Source organism: Littorina saxatilis, linkage group LG2 (assembly GCF_037325665.1).
Source record: "Littorina saxatilis isolate snail1 linkage group LG2, US_GU_Lsax_2.0, whole genome shotgun sequence".
Taxonomy (NCBI): domain Eukaryota; kingdom Metazoa; phylum Mollusca; class Gastropoda; order Littorinimorpha; family Littorinidae; genus Littorina; species Littorina saxatilis.
The window spans coordinates 56,701,088-56,722,641 of NC_090246.1; the positions used below are offsets into that span (position 1 = coordinate 56,701,088).

The 21,554-nt window shown below is 42.8% G+C and overlaps 2 protein-coding genes across 3 annotated transcripts in view; both read left to right on the plus strand.

Annotated features, from left to right (window-relative positions):
* The window catches only part of LOC138959313 (zinc finger ZZ-type and EF-hand domain-containing protein 1-like), a 115,672-nt gene extending 111,145 nt beyond the window's left edge, over positions 1-4,527 (plus strand). For both annotated transcript variants that reach the window (XM_070330738.1, XM_070330739.1), the window contains exon 71: positions 690-4,527. In XM_070330738.1, coding sequence (XP_070186839.1) covers positions 690-923 — 234 coding nt within the window. In that variant the 3' untranslated portion in view covers positions 924-4,527. The remainder of the gene's footprint in view (positions 1-689) is intronic.
* A 1,408-nt stretch (positions 4,528-5,935) lies between these two features.
* Positions 5,936-21,327, plus strand: LOC138959314 (hydroxyacyl-coenzyme A dehydrogenase, mitochondrial-like). The gene is made up of 8 exons (XM_070330740.1): positions 5,936-6,128; positions 7,772-7,900; positions 8,413-8,570; positions 16,748-16,874; positions 17,149-17,238; positions 18,445-18,517; positions 20,143-20,259; positions 20,639-21,327. Exons 1-8 carry the CDS (start codon positions 6,012-6,014, stop codon positions 20,761-20,763), a joined length of 936 nt encoding a protein of 311 aa, XP_070186841.1. The 5' UTR covers positions 5,936-6,011; the 3' UTR covers positions 20,764-21,327.
* The last annotated feature ends 227 nt before the right edge of the window (positions 21,328-21,554 follow it).

Genomic DNA, 21,554 nt, shown 5'->3' on the forward strand with positions numbered 1-21,554 from the left:
TTTTCTTTTACGGTAGTACTGTTCGAAAATTGCCTGGGTATCTTAATCCTTGGATTTAAGTGATTTTGATTAAGGAGTTTAATACTCTACATATCACCCTCACACCACTCTGGTATTCTGTGCAAGAATAGTACTGTCGAGGTAAGTGTTATATTGACTGTAAGGCTTCTTTTTAAGCCTACTGTCTATATGATACTTACCGAGACAGTACTATTAGAGTTTCCCTCCCGCCTCCCCTCTTGATATGTTATGGGCTTTTTGAGGGTCTGCAGCTCATAAAGAAAGAGGACGCGCCACCTACATCCTGTAAGGGGGAAGCACTCGGACAGTGCTTGGGATCCACGGTGGCGCATGGTTATGGGAGATAATTGTACCCACTCAGCGTTTTGTCCAATTTTTTCGGCCTATAATAGATAATGTGCAAGAATAGTACTGTCTCGGTAAGTATCATATAGACAGTAGGCTTAAAAAGAAGCCTTACAATCAAGACTACACCAAAGATTCTCTTTGTGAAGACAGTTGTGGCTCATGTGTCAGACCTACGAAGATGCAGGCAGGCAAAGACTGCAGTTTCTATGGACCGGTTCTTGTAACATTAACATTTTGATGAGGACATTGTCTTAAATTGTGAGAACAAATGTAAGGATGGAGCTTAGCCGATGATACAGTCATTTTGATGCTTGTTTCAGGCTATAACAAACGTAGCCATAGTGAGCGTGGCAGCAGGCGTGAAAACCATGGCCACAGAGCTGGTGGAGAAAGCAGGCGTCAAGCTCTCCACTCTCCAGCCTCCAGCCCACAAGACAGACAAGCCTGGAGAGAAAGCAGATAAGCCTGCAGAGAAAGAGGAGAAGCCTGCAGAGAAAGCAGAGGGGACTGTAGTAAAAGTAGAAAAGCGTGAGGGGTCCACTGAAATCTTATAACGTCTGCATTGATGGTCCAATATTTTTTTTCATCTTGCCACATCCAGCTCACAAGACAGAGAAGGCCTTGGAAAAAAGCGTAGACCTGTTGCCCAATTTGACAAGAATGAGGGGACCACTGAAATGTTATAACATCTTAATTTTTGATCCCAGCTTTTCTTCTTGATATTATGTTTTGTGAAGACTTCTCTTGCATTGTATAACAATCCAGAATTTTCATCATGATTGATGCTTATGAATGCTGATGGTTACAAAGATGACAAACTCCTTGAGTTATTTTATTCAGTTCCATATCTTTGCGGTGCCCCAATGTGAATATCCCGTGAAAGATTGCAGCGTTGCCTGTGACAGACATGGAGAAAGGAAGAAAGTGTATGTGAGAATTGTTTATGAGAAGTTTTCATGTGAAAACGATATTTATGGCATAAAACAAGGACTAAATTTACAGAACAATTATTTTTTGTGTGTGCTCTGATTGGTACAAATTAGATTTGTTTCTGGTTGTTGATGTTAATGTTACTCATGTTGGTGTTTTTCTTTCTTTTGAACATCCAGTTCTGTCTAGGGAACAATCTCGTACTTGAGTGTTTTACAGAATGAATAATGATATCTGTAATGCTTGATTTGAAGCAGACTAGGACCATGTACTTAATGTAAGCAGGGGTATTAAACTTGCTTAAATTTGATACATGAGCTGTCCGCAAACTCAATGTCTGTGATAGGTATGTGGCTTCTCTGTGTAATTCACTTTGATAAGGGTTATTTTCCAGAGCTGTGAACCAGGGGAAACGAGGTTACGAAGTTGACATGTCTTTACTTAACCGAGACATTTTAACCGTACAAATCGATTTCAATAATAAATAACTGGTTCCATATTTATGCTTGGCCTGCAGAGAAAGAATTACAAATACTTGCACATTTTGTTTGTCTATGTTCAGTAAATTGCAAGGGTTTCGAAGTACGTCAACCTAGTAACATGGAAACCAAAAGTTGTGGCATGGATTTGAACACTAACAATTGAAAACAAGTCGCGTAAGGCGAAATTACTACATTTAGTCAAGCTGTGGAACTCACAGAATGAAACTGAACGCACTGCATTTTTTTACAATGACCGTAGTCCGCCGCTTGTGCAAAACGGAGTGAAACTGACGAGCCTGTTTAGCGCGGTAGTGGTTTCGCTGTGCTGCATAGCACGCTTTTCTGTGCCTCTCTTCGTTTTAACTTTCTGAGTGTGTTTTTAATCCAAACATATCATATCTATATGTTTTTGGAATCAGGAACCGACAAGGAATAAGATGAAATTGTTTTTAAATCGATTTCGGAAATATAATTTTGATCATAATTTTTATATTTTTGATTTTCAGAGATTGTTTTTAATCCAAATATAACATATGTATATGTTTTTGGAATCAGAAAATGACGAAGAATAAGATGAAATCGTTTAATAAAAAAAATAATTTTAATTACAAGTTTTCGATTTTTAATGACCAAACTCACTCATTAGTTTTTAAGCCACCAAGCTGAAATGCAATACCAAACCCCAGCCTTCGTCGAAAATTGCTTTGCCAAAATTTCAATCAATTTAATTGAAAAATGAGGGTGTGACAGTGCCGCCTCAACTTTTACAAAAAGCCGGATATGACGTCATCAAAGGTATTTATCGAAAAAATGAAAAAAACGTCCGGTGATATCATACCCAGGAACTCTCATGTAAAATTTCATAAAGATCGGTCCAGTAGTTTAGTCTGAATCGCTCCACACACACACACACACACACACACACATACACCATGACCCTCATCTCGATTCCCCCCCTCTATGTTAAAACATTTAGTCAAAACTTGACTAAATGTAAAAAGGAGACAAAAGTATGTTTTTTGTTGCATGTGTATATCATTATCTAACTGGAGTATTACGAAAAAAATTAAAGGGAATACATTGTAGTTGCCAAAATGCATGTCGGAAAAAGGTACACACCTCTGGAGAATAACCCATAAAAGAATGCTTGCGGTGGTATTACTTGTCTTTGTTGTAGATTTTTTTTAATGGTTGTACTTGACAGGTGAAATTAATGGCTTGTGATAAATAGCTTGGCCCTTTCTGTTTTCTGTTTATTCTAATGCATACATGTACATGAATTTTGTTGACATAAAACGCAAAGCAGCAAAGGGTAGGTAGCAGTTTGTTTGTGAAATGGATGATCATCATTAATGACAATATTCTTCCTATGCTTATGAGACAAAGTAAGAGGTCAGGTAGCTTTGACAATTATATATATATATTTTTTTTTCTCAAGAAAAGGAAAATCTCATGCTATAGGAGAAAAAAATGGAGAAAAAAGTATGGAAAGCCAACTACGATGTACAGATATAGCTATCTCGTAAAATAACTGGTGTTTGATAAGCGAAGCAATGATAAGCGACGCAATGGTGGTGCGGAAGCAGCACTACGGTTACGGCAGAGGCAAAACTGATCAGAATGGTAGAAACAAAGAATGCATGTTTCCATATGGCTGGCGGCAAGATTTTTTGTCGTTTCAAAATTGCTGACACGTGGTATTCACGTAAAAAACGGGCATGGTCTTAGTCTTTCCATATCTTTTGAAGCCCCCTACAACCAGGTATTTAATCTATTTTGACTTTTTTTCCCGTCAGATACATTAATTCCCTGAACTGCACATCATCCGCCCCCCGTGGGTTAGGGGGAAGAATTTGCCCGATGCTCCCCAGCATGTCGTAGGAGGCGACTAGCGGATTCTGTTTCTCTTTTTGCCCTTGTTAAGTGTTTCTTGTATAGAGTATAGTCAATCTTTGTAAGGATTTTGGTCAAGCAGTATGTAGGAAATGTTGGGTCCTTTGTACTGGAAACTTGCATTCTCCCAGTAAGGTCATATATTGTACTACGTTGCTAGCCCCTGGAGCAGTTTTTTGGTTTGTGCTTTTGTGAGCAAGAAACAATTAACAAGTGGCTCTATCCCATCCCCCCCCTTTCCCCGTCGCAATATAACCTTGAACGGTTGAAAACGACGTTAAACACCAAATAAAGAAAGAAAGATGCACATCATCCAGCAAGATTTGCTTCAAATGTTGTGAAAGGCATTGGGCTCATTTTTTTCTCTGCAAGAAGACCATTGCTTTTGACTTTGCTAATGCTTTTGTTGTTTCTCTTGTTGCATGTCATATGACTCCATATCAAAAGTTTGAGTCACTCGATCAAAGTTGCAGGGTTTAGCTTCTGCCGTTGTGTATTTATACCGTAATGTTCAAAATGGTAAAACCCAGCTGAATTATCGGTACCTAAGTAAGAAAATGTGTCTTAAAATGTGTACATGGATTTTTTTTACGCTAAGAAGCTGATCCCTTGAGGTTTTCTTGTGATTTTGATATCAAAGTGAAAGAAAATGCTCATTGATGTATTTGTATGTTACGTTGGTCTTTGCACAGTTTATTTCTGCTTTGATTTCTGCTTTGATTGCTTGACACAAAATATGTGTTCTCAGCTTTTTGGTGAAATATTAGTGTGATATGCTTTGTATGCCTTTCTGTTGACTGGTTCTAGCTCTATATTTGTTTGGTGAAATACATTAAACATTTGACAATGGCAATTCTTGTACTCTGTGTGTGTGTGTGTGTGTGTGTGTGTGTGTGTGTGTGTGTGTGTGTGTGTGTGTGTGTGTGTGTGTGCGCAACTGAACAGAACTTTAATTTTGGGTGTTGTAGTAATTAATTCACATTTGCAATGCTTGGCTTTTTCTGGGTATACAGTATATTCGTCAAACAGAATCACACCATAAATCATATTTGATTTCCTTTTTACATCTAGTCAAGTTTTGACTAAATGTTTTAACATAGACAGGGAATCGAGATGAGGGTCGTAATGTATGTGTGTGTGTGTGTGTAGAGCGCTTCAGAGAAAACTGCTGGACCGATCTTCATGAAATTTCACATGATAGTTCCTGGGTATTTTTTTTTTCATAAATGTCTTTGATGACGTCATATCCGGCTTTATGTGAAAGTTGAGGCGGCACTGTCACACCTTCATTTTTTAAGCAAATTGATTAAAATTTTGGTAAATCAATCTTCGACGAAGGCCGGACTTTGGTATTGCTTTTCAGCTTGGAGGCTTAAAAATTAATTAATGACTTTGAAAATTGTAATTAAAATTATTCTTTTATAAAACGATCCAAAAATAATTTAATCTTATTCCTCTTCATTTTCTGATTCCAAAAACATAAATATGCTATATTGGGATTAAAAACAAGCTCAGAGAATTAAAAATGTGAAAATTATGATTAAATTAAATTTCTGAAATCGATTTCATCTTCTTCCTTGTCGGTTCCTGATTCAAAAACATATAGATATGTTATGTTTGGATTAAAAACAAGCTCAGAAAGTTAAAAAGAATAGAGATACAGAAAAGCGTGCGAACTTGCTCAGCGCAACCACTACCCCGCTGTACTGGCTTGTCAATTTCACAGCCTTTTCCACGAGCGGGGGACTGACTATGCTAGAAGGTCTTGGTGAAAGAATGCAGTGCGTTCAGTTTCATTCTGTGAGTTCGACAGCTTGACTAAATCAATGTAGTAATTTCGCCTTACACGACTTGGTTTTTTTTTCTCTTTGTTTATTTCTACTGGTTATTATATCTTTGGGTGAGTCAAGATTGGTGAAGTAGGTTTGTGGTATATGCTCAAGAAAGAAAAAATGTGAGCATCACATATAAACGTTTAAATTTAAATTATATTAGTCTCTTACAAACAGATAACCCCCCCCCCCCCTCCCCCCAAAGTTTTAGCAGTTCTTATTGTGGATAGCTATATAATTATGTTCCCTTGCTAATTCCTGTGACAGCAGATTGTTATATCGATTGAAAACAGATCACACTTTTTGAGCATTGTGACACGCCACTAATCTAAAGAGAATTTCTTTTTACACCAGTGTGACACGCCCACTCAGGGGAGTTCACTTTAAAGGAAACTCTTTCTTTCGAGACAACACATTAGGTCTAAAGTAAAGGTGCTCACGGTATCATTGCGCGACCGGGAGACCGAGAACCACTCTCAGGGCATCGTCTGACAACAAGAAAAGCATGGCGCACATATCGCAAGTGTATTGCCGCAAGTTCTCCACCAGTCCTGCCGTGGCAGGTGCCATCAAGCATGTGACAGTCATAGGAGGGGGCCTTATGGGTTCTGGCATTGCACAGGTAAAGTGACACCAACAGAACGATAAAAATGAGAATTTCTTCCGGTTTTCTGCACAAAATACCTTACCGGCATTTCACTAAGTTGGACTTTGGTCCCGTATCTTTCAAGGCCATGGACTGTTACTCGTAACCCCGTCAGAGATAATAAACAGTACATCACCTGTGTGTAAAAAGGAAGCGAACAGCTTGGAGGCACAGTCATGGCATGCATGTGAACCCATGTGTAGACGAGCAAAGTTCTGCAGTAATGAAAAGGCTTGGCCTTGGGACGTATAAAGACTGACTCTTAAGCACAGTAAGCCTCCCGTAAACCATCACAGATACTGTCAGGCTTTTACACACAGTACAACCACCCTTCCATTTGAACGCTCACCAAACGGGAACATCCTAGGTGCCCTCCGTAAAGAGCGAGCAATTTTGAAAGAATTTATTTTTGCGTGGTTTATCTTACCCCTGAGCCATCGTGAACCCGTGTGATCAAGTTTCCCTTTTTCACAATGTAGTCGTCAGTTAGTAATTTGAATGCGACTCGCTGTGAGCTTATCTGCAATAGCACGTTATTAAGTTCCTCTGACTATGCACGAAACAAACGGCTGTGGTTCACAAGAACTCTAGCGATGGCTGTTCAGAGGAACTGGCGATCTAAACCGTCGTCTGCTACGAGAACCACGACCTTGCGTGACCCTGCTTCCGGGCTTTTCTTTTTTCAAACTTTCAAAACTTCGAATTGTACTGATCTTGTCTTGATGAAAAAAGAATTCTTTTATGATTTAAGAATGTTTGTGTAACAAGCTGTCAATTTATTATTTAGATTTTAAAAGTTAGGTCTAGCGCCAACACGCACCACGGTCCGATTGTCTCTGACACTCTCTCCGCAAAATTAATTCTTTGAAAATTGCTCGCTCTTTACGTAGGGCACCTAGGATGTTCCCGTTTGGTGAGCGTTCAAATGGAAGGGTGTTTGTACTGTGTGTAAAAGCCTGACAGTATCTGTGATGGTTTACGGGAGGCTTACTGTGCCTTTAACTGCTTGCACTTGAATTGTACTGTTTGTCTTTAAAGCACCAACAGCAGATTTTCTTTTTGTAACCCACATGTCCCTCCTTTTAGTCAGTCCAATTACGAAATGTTGCGGGTACACTTAGAATGCAGGCTTCATCAGTAGAAATTGCCATCAGGTTTTGATGTTGGTGTTTTTTGTCTCCCTCACAGACTTTCTGAATGAAATATGCAATGTATATATGTACTGCATGTACATATTTCTAACTGATCTTCAAGAAAAGTGACAATGAAATGGCCCAAAGAAGCATGTATAAGTCTACAGTACCCTCACCTTTGTTAGTGCCGTCTCATTCCTTCAATGGGTTGAACTACAGTGAAAGGGGCTATATTCAAAATAATATCCTTGCAAGACAGTGAAGTCTGAACTGTTTTAATATTAAACCCTTGTAAGAACATTTGTGTGCAAGACAAAATAATAATGTTGCAACAGAATAGTGACAGCTAGGTTCATGATATACTGCTGTAAAGCAAGGCAACTATTCATATACCATTCCCTAGCAAGAAAATCAAAGTCATGCAGTATTAAACTTATGTTAGAATTATAACTGTGCTTTTTATCTGAACTTTATTTTATGTCGCAGGTTGCTGCAGCAACAGGTCACAATGTGGTGATGGTTGATCAGACTGATGACATTCTGTCAAAATCCAAGGCAGCCATTCAGAAGAGTCTGGGAAGAGTTGCAAAGAAGAAGTTTGCAGATGATGGGGAGGTATGCAAACAAACAACAAACAAAAGAAGAACTAAAGAATGTTAAAAGTCTACGACAAAAGATGTTGTTGTTGGTACAGTGGTACCAGTAACTTGGGGTTCCTTCTGTGATAAAAAAAACACCCCACAAACTTAGTGTTTATTTGTCTGTTTGGCTAAACCATGATATCCCTGTTATAAAAGAATATGCTTGCAGTGAAAGATTTGATGTCAGCGGTACAGACGTCCTCTGGATGGGTGCCAGTGTACTTAAACAGATTTGTCAAAATGTGTTGACTGACACTGCTTAGCTTTTCGGCTTGAGTTTCAACGAGAAATGTCATTCTTGTTTCTGAATTAACCGTTGGAATAGTAAAAAAAAAAAAAAAAAAAAAAAAGGAAATATGATTTGTCTCTGATATTTGAGGTCGTTGAACCCTTTGGTTAACCAGCTTTTCAATACAGAAGGATGTAAATGTGTAATGACCCCAAACCCAAAAGAAAGAAACAAACTATTTTGTTTTGCATTTTCAGAGACAGTCATCTTTTGTGGCTGATGTGATGGGTAGGATTCAGCTGAACACAGACCCTGTTGATGCTGCCAAAAGCACGGATCTGGTTGTGGAGGCCATTGTGGAAAACCTGGACGTGAAAAAGAAACTGTTCAGTGCTCTCGATGAGGCTGCACCACAGTAAGAGAAATAAATCTCTCCTGTTTTATCATTTAGGCCAGTTTTGTTGTGTACTTTTTCCAGACCTGGGAACTCCTGTATTTCAATTGGAGTATTCTCAAACAAACTTTCCGTATTTTCGAAACATGTGGTGCTCCCATGGGGTCGCCTTCACGCGGCGGGAGCGTTTAAACAGAGCTACCCCACCCCTTTACTTCTCTTCTTTTGTCTTATTTCTGCCTTACCAGTCCTTTCACCTATATTTCCTTCCAAGAAAACTCTCCCTACTATTCCCTGCAGTTTTCCAATTCTTTTCTTGTTGTCTTATTTCTACCTGACTGGATCCATCACCTTTATTTCACTTACCAAAAGTCTTCTTTTCCACATCCTTATTTCTCTGCACCCCGTATGTCGTAAGAGGCGACTAACGGATTCTGTTTCTCCTTTTACCCTTGTTAAGTGGTTCTTGTATAGAATATAGTCAATGTTTGTAAAGATTTTAGTCAAGCAGTATGTAAGAAATGTTTAGTCCTTTGTACTGGAAACTTGCATTCTCCCAGTAAGGTCATATATTGTACTACGTTGCAAGCCCCTGGAGCAATTTTTTGATTAGTGCTTTTGTGAACAAGAAACACTTAACAAGTGGCTCTATCCCATCTCCCCCCTTTTCCCTATCCCATCTTCCCCCTTTCCCTCGTCGCGATATAACCTTCGTGGTTGAAAACGACGTTAAACACCAAATAAAGAAAGAAAGAAACATTTGGTGTACTCCACATAACATTTGCAGGGGCTCACATCCACGTCGGACATCGGACATACACGGATATTTTTTTCAAATGTCCCATACATTTTTCATGCAAGAGGACATATGTCCTATTGTTTTTGTCACAAAGTGGTCATTGTCCGATTAAGCTTTCATTTGATCCGGACATTGTCAGTACTGTTCAATTTACAGTAGTTTGTTTTGCTATTTTATTGATGTTTTGCGAAGCGATGTGTCTCTGCAAGCAGACGAAACTTGGGTAGATTTTATGTGCTTTTTATAGAGAACAGCTTCCAAGAGTCTCAACTCTGAATGCTCCAAGCCGGTTGACAGTTGCCTCCCTTCGCGGTTTTTTTCTCCGAAAAAGCAACACGAAAATTGGTGCCAGAAAAAATGTCCTGTTGATTTATATTTGTTCAGGACAAATGTCCTATCACTTTTGCATTGTCCAGGACATTTGTCCTATGCCACCTCTCATGGATGTGAGCCCCTGCATTTGAACATGGATGATTCAAACATGCTTCGCATGCGTCCGTTGCATCTTTTATTAAGTTTACCAATACATTTAAAATAAATGCTTCTTTCAATTTGTAATGACAAAAGCTGTAATCATTATGCAGAGTAATAAAGTTATTAAATTACATATTCTTACTCCGAATCACATAAAAGCATTGACGCAGTCTTACATGCTAAAGGTCTGAAAAAGGCTACCCGTCTTAAACAATTTTAAAGGGGAGCAACCCAACACAAAAAGTGTAAATACAGGTATGGCAATGACCACCTACCCGGGGAGTTACCTCCCATCCGGGTTACGTGACGTCACTTCCCCTGTAAACACCACGTGTAACTTCATACGACATTTCAGCCTACAGCAGAGAGGTCGTCGAATTTTTTGGCTCCGTGTGTGGCTGAGTGCTGGTGTTTGTAAGGACACCCACCGGCCGCCTAACCCGTCTTAACGGCTTGCCTTTACGTGTTTGGTGAGCTCTTTCCATTTTGGTCATTATTTTGACAAGAATGTTGTTGTAGTTGCTGACTTTTCGTCCGTTTTGCGGACTTGTGAAAATTTTTTCAGTAACGCATTTTGGGGCTCCGTGTTTGCTTGTCAGCTTGGCTGACGGCGAATGTGGCACGGCCTATACTTTGGTTAGGTAATCCTTATTTTACCTCTTTACTTGCCTTCTGCTTTGTTAGTTGGTAAGCGCTTCCTTTTTTAGTCATTAGTTTGACAGGAAGTTTGTTGTAGTTGCTAAATTTTTCGTCCGTTTGGACTTGTTAATTTTCAGTAACTCTTTGTTTTGCCGCCTGTTGTCTGCGTCAGCGCGTCTGACGGTGAGATAACATGGTTAGGTGTGTGTCATTGGTCTTTCAGACCATTGGCATTTGTTGTTGTTTCGTACTAAGCATGTATAACCGCTTTGTCCGTTACTTATTCTGCCCCAAATGAATTTGGGGGGCAGTTTAGCACGTCTGTGACGTGTCTTGCTTCTTGCTTTCCCTCTCTTGGCATCGGAGCGCGGCGCTCTGGTGTCTATACTGTTTGCTCTCTTTTTCCAGAGTTTCGCAGTTTGGGAGGGAAGATTGCAGCTTCACACGCCGTCTCCAGCGTTGTACTTCCGCCGGCGGCGGGTGACGGCCGCTCTTTGGCTTCCTGTCGGCCACGGCTTTCGGTCGCGGGCCTTCAGCTGCGTCTGCTGCCTCCTTGGGGCAGGGTTCATACGCTCCTTGAATCTCCTTGAATCTCCTTGAATTTTCAACCCCCCTTTTCAAGGACCTTGAATCTCCTTGAATTTGGAGAAAATGGTCATTCTTGTGTTTAACCTCCTTGAACCTCCTTGAATTCTGAAGTGCAGGCAAAAAAAAAAAATGTTAATATTAAAGTTTTTCAGCAATTTATATCGATTGTGTGCGTGTTGTGTGCAAGTCGTGTGTCGTCTGCCATCGTGCGAAGGGAAGTTGAAACCGATTACTTCCCCTTCATCCGGGTAGCTTTTAGCGCCATTTCTGAAGAAGCAGAGTGTCGATTCATTGTGACAGCGTTTCAAGCCATCGCCGGTCGAAAATCGTAGTCATGCCGGGTGGAAAGTGCTTTTAAAAATTTTTGAATTTAAAAAAGTAAATAAATGTTTTTGTTTTACTTTACGTTTCTGGTTTGAGCTTTGAATGCATGGTTGATGAAAGTTTTTCCACGTGAACACCTATGCAATTTGACCTCCTTGAACTCCTTGAATACTCCTTGAAAACTCCTTGAATACTCCTTGAATTTCACTGTCAGGTGTCTGTATGAACCCTGTGGGGGGCATGGACGGTAAGTCGAACTGCTCCACTGGCTCTCGTGAAGCCACCGGACGCTCTCTTTTGAGCAACAGTTCTCGGTCGCAGGCTCACTACCTGCAAACTTCCTGCCCGTCAGGATATGCTGCTCGTCATAGTTCCGATCGTATAGCGAGTAGGGCTATGACTGAGCAATGGCGGCTTCCGCTTGCGGGAGTCGCGTTTCCGGGTTTACCCGGAGGCGAAGGTCAATCTGGCACACCCACGAAGGTCCCTGCTGGTGTCGACTGCAAAACTTCCTGCTAGTCAGGATATGCTGCTCTTTCTAGGCCTGATCGCACAGCGTGTACGGCCGTGACTGAGCAATGGCGGCTTCCGCTTGCGGGAGTCGCGTTTCCGGGTTTACCCGGAGGCGAAGGTCAATCTGGCACACCCATGAAGGTCCCTGCTGGTGTCGACTGCAAAACTTCCTGCTAGTCAGGATATGCTGCTCTTTCTAGGCCTGATCGCACAGCGTGTACGGCCGTGACTGAGCAAGGGCGGCTTCCGCTTGCGGGAGTCGCGTTTCCGGGTTTTCCCGGAAGCGAAGGTCAATCTGGCACACCCACGAAGGTCCCTGCTGGTGTCGACTGTGGATTGGCCTTCGGGCCACCGGGCTTCCGGCCCCAGTCCTCGCAGCAGACGCTGCCGCTGTGTGCGGCTTCGTCCGTTGCTTAATCTTCTGCTCTTTCTAAGCCAGTTTGCATTGCTTACACGGCTGTGAATAGGCAAGGGCGGCTTCCGTTTTCGGGAGTCGCGTTTACGGGTTTTCCCGAAAACGAAGGTCCTCCATCCCGTGCACTCACAGAGGTCATGACTGGGGTTGACCGTTGACTGGTCTTCGGGCGTTCTGGCCTCGGCCTTTGTCATCGCAACAGGCGTTTCCGTTTATGCGGCTTCGTCCGTTGCTTTTCTGGCTCCGCCCGGAGTTGCCGTTCCTCCCCCTGCTGCTCCTATACGGAGGGCAGTGAGTGAGGAACAGGATACGTCCTACGGACATCCGGACAGTCTTCATTCCGGTTTACCGGGAGCATAGGTCCTCCTTTGCGATTACACTGTGTGTCTCTACTGGAGTTGACCGCGGACTAGCCTACGGGCGTTCGGTCTTCTGTCCTCAGTCCACGCAACATTTGCTTCCGCATTGTGCGGTTTTGTCTGTTGCGTTTCCGGCTTTGTCCGGATGCTTTGTTCTTCTTCCTAACACTGTTAGCGAAGTGAGGAACATCGGCTGGCCTATGGGCATGCAGGCTTTCAGCCTCGGCCGGGACGGTAGTCACTTCACTGGTCGGGTGTTGCGTCTACTGTCTATTCAGTTCTGGTGGCTTCGGATGTTACCTCCTCTTTGTCTTACCCTCTTATGGGAGGGGTGAGACAGGACGGTTTCCGGTTGAACGGGTTTCCGGTTTTCCGGTTATCCTGTTCAGTAGCTTTCCACTGGCAACTGTGACTTCGGTCAGTGTCAGTTCTCTGGGCTATTCTGTTATACAGGCTTTAGCCAGAGACCAGACACGTTCTGTCGAATCTCTCGGCTTCTCTCAAGGCCTCGATGGAGATTACTTCCAGATTTTTTATGGAGGGACATTGGCTTCCTCTTTGGTTGCATTCAGCGATGTCGGACTTCCGTTCCGCGAAGGAGGAGTTTTTTCCTACTTCCGGTTCGATAGTCACCTTCAATGTGGGTACCATCTTCCGCGGGTTTTGGCTGGCCATCTCCTACCGGAAGTGGTATCCACGGGTTCCGGTTCTGCTACTCGGTTTTCACGGGTCAGTTCCGGAACAAGCACAGCCTCGGCTGTCTTCGGCTACACAGGCTTCGTCTTTTGTTTCTTCCTGTCATAGGAAGTTCTCTTGGCCGAAGCTGGGTCGGATTTTGCTGACGTCTTTGCTCTTCCGCGTACACCTTAATGGGAACGCAGGAATTTAGAGGAATTTGGACGTCAGTTTTTGGAATTTGCCTCTTTTTCGGGGATGGTCATCAGAGCGCTCTCGCGCTCTTTCCTGGAGTCACTGAACATTCCACGCTTAGTTTGTATCAGGACTCTGATGGCATCTCCACTCGTTTAGCCTAGCTAGGGCGAACGAAGAACAAAGAGGCTGTCCTCCCTTCACCTCTCTTTATAGTCGGGTGTAGGGAGGACTTGTTTCTCTCGCATGCTCAGGTCTCTGAGCAGGCTAGGAGGGACAATTGGGCTTTGACCGGAGTAGAGGGACCTGCTTTTTGAACTTCGGTGTTTTTACCAGAAAAGAAAAGTAGATCCCGTGGGATAGAGATCAGCGGATCTCTGACTTCTCTCTACAAGGGTTAAAGCAGAGCTGGCCTCCTCACGGGAAGCAGGCTCAGGCCTCGGGACGTTTTCAGCAGGCGGCCATTGGGCAGTCTCTGTCTGATTCTCGAGGATTAGATCTCCTTTGGGCAGGGAGAAGGGCAGCCTTAGCAGCAAGCCTCTCTCCCCAAGGAAGTGCCCCCGGTCACACCCCCCCCCCCCTCCGCCCTCCACTTTGGTGAGGGCGGGGCGGGTCTTCTCCTTGCAAGTTGTCATTGGATGGTCTCTGTACACAGCCAATAGTTTGTGGGAGTGGTGAGGTCGGGGGACTCCCGTTGATCTAATGAGTGCATATTTGTTTATGCGTCAGCCGATCCTTTCACAGTGATCTAGGCCCATCAGTCGAGCACCCGCTGAGGTCTCTTCTGGTCGGTGCTAGCGCTGTCCTTCGGTTTTACAGCTTCAGGCCTCAGTTGTGTAACAGCAGTTCAGTCACGGGCTGCTGCAGTGGCACTTCCGGTTTTACCGGAGAGGTTGTTTCTTTCACAGACGCTTCATTGGTACGTCTGAGTTTCGGAACAGCGGCTGACCTTAGGGCATCCAGGGTTTTTTAGCCTCGGCTGGTGCAACAGCCATTCCACCTGTGGGCGGGATGGTTGTTGTTTTCCCTGTTCTTGTGGCTTCGGACTTCGACTTTCTTTCCTTTATTTCATCTTAGGCAGGAGATGAGATAGGACGATTTCCGTTTGAGTGGGGCTGCTGTTTTCAGGCTTCCCCGTTCTTCTCAGTTTGCCACAAGCTGCTGGACTTGGTCCTGCGCGTCTTTCGCAGAGTCTGACTCCGTCCTTCTCTAGCGATCAGACGTGTTCTGGTGTTTCGTCCAAACTTAAGTTGCGCTTGAGTTGGCCTCGGAAGTAACATTCAGTTTTTCCTGAGGGGACATTGTCTTTGGCAATGCTTGTTGGAGGAGTCATTCTTTGTGGCTTATCTCCTCTCTCAGGTTTTTGGCTACGAAGTTTACTTGGGGTTTTTGAATTTCCTTCATTTACCTTCAAGCAGACTGTTCTGTAACACTCTGGTTTTTAGTCATTGTGTTTTGGGTCACCGGTCACTTCAGCAGCAGTCGTCCGCGACAGCTGCTTCCAGTTTCGGCCGGAAGTAAGAGGTTCACTGGCTAGTGCACAGGCTACTGTCACGTCCGGTTCGAGCTTCGACTTACGTCAGCAGTCGTCCGCGACAGCTGCTTCCAGCTTCGGCCGGAAGTAAGAGGTTCACCAGCTAGTGCACAGGCTACTGTCACGTTCGGTTCGAACTTCGACTTATGTCAGCAGTCGTCCGCGACAGCTGTTTCCAGTTTCGGCCGGAAGTAAGAGGTTCACTGGCTAGTGTACAGGTTACTGTCACGTCCGGTTCGAGCTTCGACTTACGTCAGCAGTCGTCCGCGACAGCTGCTTCCAGCTTCGGCCGGAAGTAAGAGGTTCACCGGCTAGTGCACAGGCTACTGTCACGCCCGGTTCGAGCTTCGACTTACGTCAGCAGTCGTCCACGACAGCTGCTTCCAGTTTCGGCTGGAAGTAAGAGGTTCACAGACTTGGGCTTCACGCCATTCCTAAGTTTGATTACTTTGGCGTGATCGTCTTATGGTCGCCGCGAGGTTTGTCCCTCACCTCACTGATCGGACTACCTTACGCATAGATCGTTTTTCGGTGCATGTGCATTTCCTTCCATCCGAAAGGGGGGGGGGGGGGGGCAGCTTGTCTTTCCCTCTCTACTCGGCTCGGCTTTATCCAAGGCTGGGTTCTCTTTCTGGGTCGCTTGGTCCAGGAGATTGGAAGAAGTGCTGGGCACACATTTCTGGCTCTCTGATGTCGTCTTTCGCAACTTTTGCCTGAGAGACATCACGACTGTCAATCAGGATAGTTCTCAGGTCCTTTTCTGCTTTTTGGCAGCGGGCCAGTTCCTGGCAAGGGTTAGAGTGAGTTCGTTTTTCTTTCTCACTGGGCCCTTTTCCTGACCTTTTGGCAGCAGGCCAGGTTTTTGGCAAGGTTTTAAGAGTGTGTTTGGTTTTTCATTCCCACCGCCTTGTTGAAGCTATCTGCTTTTATGTGATTCGGAGTAAGAATATGTAATTTAATCGAAAATTTTTAAGTAAATTTTCATTTCATTAATATACTTACCCGAATCACATAGTGTATTCCCTCCCGCCAACCCCGCATATGATTTTTTAGTCTATTAAGTCGTATGAAGTTACACGTGGTGTTTACAGGGGAAGTGACGTCACGTAACCCGGATGGGAGGTAACTCCCCGGGTAGGTGGTCATTGCCATGCCTGTATTTACACTTTTTGTGTTGGGTTGCTCCCCTTTAAAATTGTTTAAGACGGGTAGCCTTTTTCAGACCTTAAGCATGTAAGACTGCGTCAATGCTTTTATGTGATTCGGGTAAGTATATTAATGAAATGAAAATTTACTTAAAAATTTTCGATTTTAATCATTAAAAGAAACAGAAAAAACCAGTCTTAAGAATCTTTCTCGTCGTATTTTTTTTCACTGACCGTACTGATCATATTTTAGACAATCAAGCGTACAAGATACGCCGAAATCGTATTGGTTCCCAGGTCTGTTTTTCATAGCAAGAGGAGAAAAGGGTAACATCTTGTTCTGTAAATTCAGTCTGTGTTTATATGCGCATGGTAATGATCTTCAGTGTCGTCTGTGTCGAGCAGCATCAAACTTATACACAAAGTACTGTATGCGTGCTTGTGCATGTATTTAAAGAAAAAAGTGGATACTGTTAATATGCATGTAGTAGACACATGGAACATTATTTCTGTTAACACTTGAAGTTTATATTTGCAGGCACACCATTTTTGCTAGCAACACCTCATCGCTACCCATCAGAGACATCGCTGAATCTACAAATCGACTTGATCGCTTTGGAGGTCTCCATTTTTTCAACCCTGTGCCAATGATGAAGCTGGTGGAGGTGAGATGAATGTAGGACAGTTACTTTGTATGCTAGTGTACTGATATAGTAGTTGTTGTATCTGAATGTGATTGGCATTTTAATTTGTCTCCTTAGTACTCTTTTAGCACCTTTGTACTTTATGTAGCTGTTTTATGTACATGAACACAGTAGACCTGATACATTGAGAGAGTTACATGAAGGGACTCCAGAGAACTGTTTCAAACGTCTGTACAATGTATCTGCTTTTAATGTTTTGGTGCGAGTTTTGATTTCAACATACTGTTTTTCTCAGGTTGTGAAAATCCCAGAAACCAGCAATGAAACATTTGAGCGCCTTGTTCAGCTGGGAAAGGCAATGGGCAAAACAACAGTGGATTGCAAGGTACCCTTAGCATTTTTGTATAGCCAACGTTATATGCCTACACTTTGTTACAGTGGAGAATTTCTTCATCTCATGTGTGTAACTTCTGATGTGAGAATTAAGAAACCAATTGATAATTATGTGCTTTTGCATTGGTCATGCATAACTGCATAACTTAGCGGGAATTGGTTTAGCTTTTTTTATGAGTGTGTATTTGTGTGTACATGATAGCACTAGTGAAAATGTGCATCCTTACTCTTGATTTAATGTTGGTTTGTGAAGACTGAACTATTTTTATACTTTTGAATGAATGCACTTTTTCCCCTAACCAGAGACATAGATAGAAGAGATGCGAAGCGCTGTCTTCCCGCTTGCGTTATCTTCGCCTACGGCAGGGGCAAGTAATCCTCCCACTGGCGCCAAGCTCGCGTTATATTCGCCTACGGCAGGGGCAAGTAATCCTCCCACTGGCGCCAAGTGTTGTGTTTTTAAAGAGTTATAACTGTTTCATAGAAAATCATAGATAATAAAACATGCAAATTGTTAATTATTTGCACTCAAGAGAAACAGAAAATCACAACAAGAAGATTATTGCATCATTTGGTGATTAGAAGATGAATCCTAAAGTAAGCAATTTCGCTCATTTCTCCTTAAAAACTTTTTTTCCACACGCCAGTGTAAGTGCGAGAACCGCTTGAGTGAGATTTAAAAGCATCAAATTTAATTACAGCGCGTCAAAAATTATACAAACAGATTAATGTATACACCAGTAATGCATTTGCCAGCTAAGGGAAAGCAAAGTTGCGCACAAAAGAAAATATTAGCTCCCAAACATTGCCTCCACGCACAATGGACTTAGAAACAATGGCCGCAAGAACCGAAGGAACCGTTTTTAACTCACTTCGGGAACCCAATCCTCTCAAATGCGTTCGTGTGCACACTATTGAAGCTACAGAATAGGAATCAAGTTTACTTACCACTGATATCTCTCGTCTGAAGCTGGATATATCCAAAGAAATATGACAGAAAAGCACTTCAAATCGGTGTCAGAGAGCAAGCAAACAACAACGTATGGGATGATGGCTAACAATCGCGCGAGGTCACGCTGACCGAGCGCCGCGGTAACCCAAGAGTTCACGCGAGCGGCCCTCGCTTTGCATCTCTGTATGTATGTCTCTGCCCTAACAAACAAACAAAACATGAAGGATTTTTGGTTTATTTTTCAAGGACACTCCAGGATTCATTGTCAACCGCCTGCTAGTCCCTTACATGATGGAGGCTGTTCGCATGTTGGAGAGGGGTATGTTCAATGGACAGAAAGTTGGGACTCAGTTTTTCTGGCCAATGAAAAAAACAACCATACAAAGGATACAAATTTGGCCAATTTCTTTTTGTCATTGGTTTTTCTGTCATGCACATTCAATGTTATAGTACAGTGGTACCTCTCTATAACGACTTTAAAAATGTAACCGAAATTCGGTCGTATTATGGAGGGGTCGTATTATGGAGGATGGTTTTGTTATGTCCGGGTCCGTCAATGATCCGGAATGACATTGGCGTTTTGATTGATTCCGCCCACAAAGTAATGTTATTCTTTCCTTAAACGATTATGGTAACCTGTTTTCTAATTCAATTAATTACCCACACAGTTTTCTTGCTTGCTTAATCAAGCCCCGTAACTACTCGTGGGTTAAGGTTTGAAATAAACAAGCTGAGGTCGAACGAAAGCATGCGGTCCCAAAACATGCACATCGATGTCGATACCAGCTACTAATCATAGTCATACGATACCCAGCAACGATTTGGTTGAAAACAAAGAAAAGTGTCCCAAACGCAAGGAACAAAACGAATAAGAACTGCGGCAGTGTGTTGAAACTGATGTAAAATTGTAGCCAAAAGCGTCAGTTTTCACGAAACTTGACTCACTCATTCAACTTGGGGACAACTGCACTACGGACTGTCCACAGAGTTGAGTAATTTAGGACACGTACTCCACTACTCACCTTCAAACTTCACTGACGGGATTCTGAGAAGAATTTATTGATTCAAACGAACGCGTGGTTGTATATCGCGTCATTCGGTCACGGATCGGGGAAAACCAAGAACAGTTCCAGATTTCAAAACCCATGTTCGTCGGCCGCCATTGTTAGCTAGACCGAAAATGTTACACACGCTTTGCATACGTACATCGCAAAATGACATGACGTCACCACAACTTTCGGTTTTGGTTCGATGATCGGATTGCTTTCATAACGTTTCTGTAACTTTGCGTGTTTAAAAGGTAGGAGTTCCTGCACAGTTCTTTGCAAAATGAAGCAGACATCTGGCGAATGACCTTTATCTATTCAAAATAAAGTAATGACCTGAAATAGAAACGAAAAACCATGGCTTCAGCCGTTAGCGTGCCGAAGTGATATACACGGACAGGATTTCAGCACGTGTTTGTGTCCGTATCGCTTACTCACTCGACTGGAGATATAAGTCAGAGTAAACCAACCCCGTGATAATTTTGGGAAAAGTCGTTATAAGTCCACGTTTGGACGGTCGTATGTCGTAATAGAGAGGGGGACGTAATATGGAGGTGAGAAATAAGACAAAGAAGGAGAAAAAATCCGTCAGAGAAAAGTCCGTCGTATTATTGAGGGACCCGTAAAAGAGAGGGGTGGTATAGGGAGGTACCACTGTAGTACAGGGCCAACTGTGTTTGTCTCTAATCAAAAATTAAAGTGTCCAATTTGTTTTCAGCTGTGCTGCATGTAAGCATTGTAGATATGGTCTCATGGCAGGTTACCATGATTTATAGAATATGAAGAAACAACCAAAAAAGGTGTTACTTGTATGTCAACATTTTGATGGTTTTAGGATGGTGGTTATGTTGATGAAGCGTTTGTCTTTTGAACTTGTTTTTGGCTTTGTTCCAATCAGGTGATGCCAGTGCACGTGACATCGACACAGCCATGAAGTTGGGTGCTGGCTATCCCATGGGGCCCTTTGAGCTGGCTGACTATGTAGGACTGGACACAACTAAATTCATCATTGATGGTACAGTCATTTTTTTGGCGTCGTGCTGTTTTGCAGTATTGTCAAACTTTCAGGCAAACAGTGTTACCTCAGTTTTTCTGGCTGCGGATAGCTGAAGCTTCGTGCCAAGGGACTGACTGACTGACTGACTAATGGGGGATTGCTGTCCAAAGATACTGTGGATCTGTAACGGATACAAACCCAAATCATGTTTGTTAAAACCCCCAGTACCTTTGGACAGTAATACCCTGTTGGTCAGCCAGTCAGGGATTGACTATAGAATGATATAAAGTCTTTTTCATTTGGAAGTTTCTGGTTACCCTTTGTGTCGCACCTTGACAGGTACCACAAACGGGCATGATGTCTGCATCTAGATACTTGCTACTGTTTATGTTTTTAGGTTGGTCCAAGAAATACCCAGACGTGCAGATCTTCCAGGAGAGCCCGTATGTGAACAAACTGGTGGCTGACGGAAAGCTTGGGAAGAAAACAGGAGAAGGCTTCTACAAGTACGACAAAAAATGAACACTGTTTATGTATACGAGGTGTTATGTGGCTGTAGCTGGACGGAGTGTGTCTTTGAACCTTTCCATTAGGCAGGATATTCCTGTTAGAAATTGGTCTTAAAATTCGACTTACCTCGTAATAAACTATTTTCGGAAATAACTCCATGGGGTTTGTGTGGGTTGTTGAAGAGTGACCTCTTCTTGCTTGTGATTGGCCCCTCCAATGTTTGTACGTACGAGGTTTTGCAAGAAAATGTCACTCTCCCACAATCCATACAAACCCGACAGTTCTTTTCGGGAAATTCGTCTATTGTGATTGGAGAAAATGAATTCCTCGCTCTGATTTGATTGTGTATGACCGTTGTTGTTTACACAGACGATTATGATTGTGCATTTGTGTGTGTACAGATTTACAGTGGATGTCAGATCACAAGCTGTTGTGGAAACTATGTGAATGTGCCAGATTGTTTTTCAGGGAGATATTTTGATATGTAACTGGTATGGTAATCCTTCGCTATTAAATTTGTTGTATGTACTGCAGTACAGGTGACATGGAATGATGAATAAATCTGCATAAATCTGTCATGCTTTTGTTTCATGAGGTTGTGTTCTGCTTCGCTTTTCACAGTCACACATTTGCTTACAAATATTGCCATCATGGGAGGCAGAGTACTGTCACAAGAAGATAACATTATACCTGTCTTTTGAAGCGCTAACAACTGCTTGTAGATTTGTTTTTCACGTTATGATAATGTAAAGTTCATGAACATGTAAAACAGAATTAAAACATTGTTTAAACAAAAACTACTC

Bases quoted from the DNA above. Each gene is read 5' to 3' on its own strand.
- LOC138959314 (XM_070330740.1), top strand. From the start codon at position 6,012: ATGGCGCACATATCGCAAGTGTATTGCCGCAAGTTCTCCACCAGTCCT. The intron at 7,901-8,412 runs GTATGCAAACAA...TTGCATTTTCAG, and splicing joins AGTTTGCAGATGATGGGGAG to AGACAGTCATCTTTTGTGGC. The intron at 16,875-17,148 runs GTGAGATGAATG...TGTTTTTCTCAG, and splicing joins CAATGATGAAGCTGGTGGAG to GTTGTGAAAATCCCAGAAAC.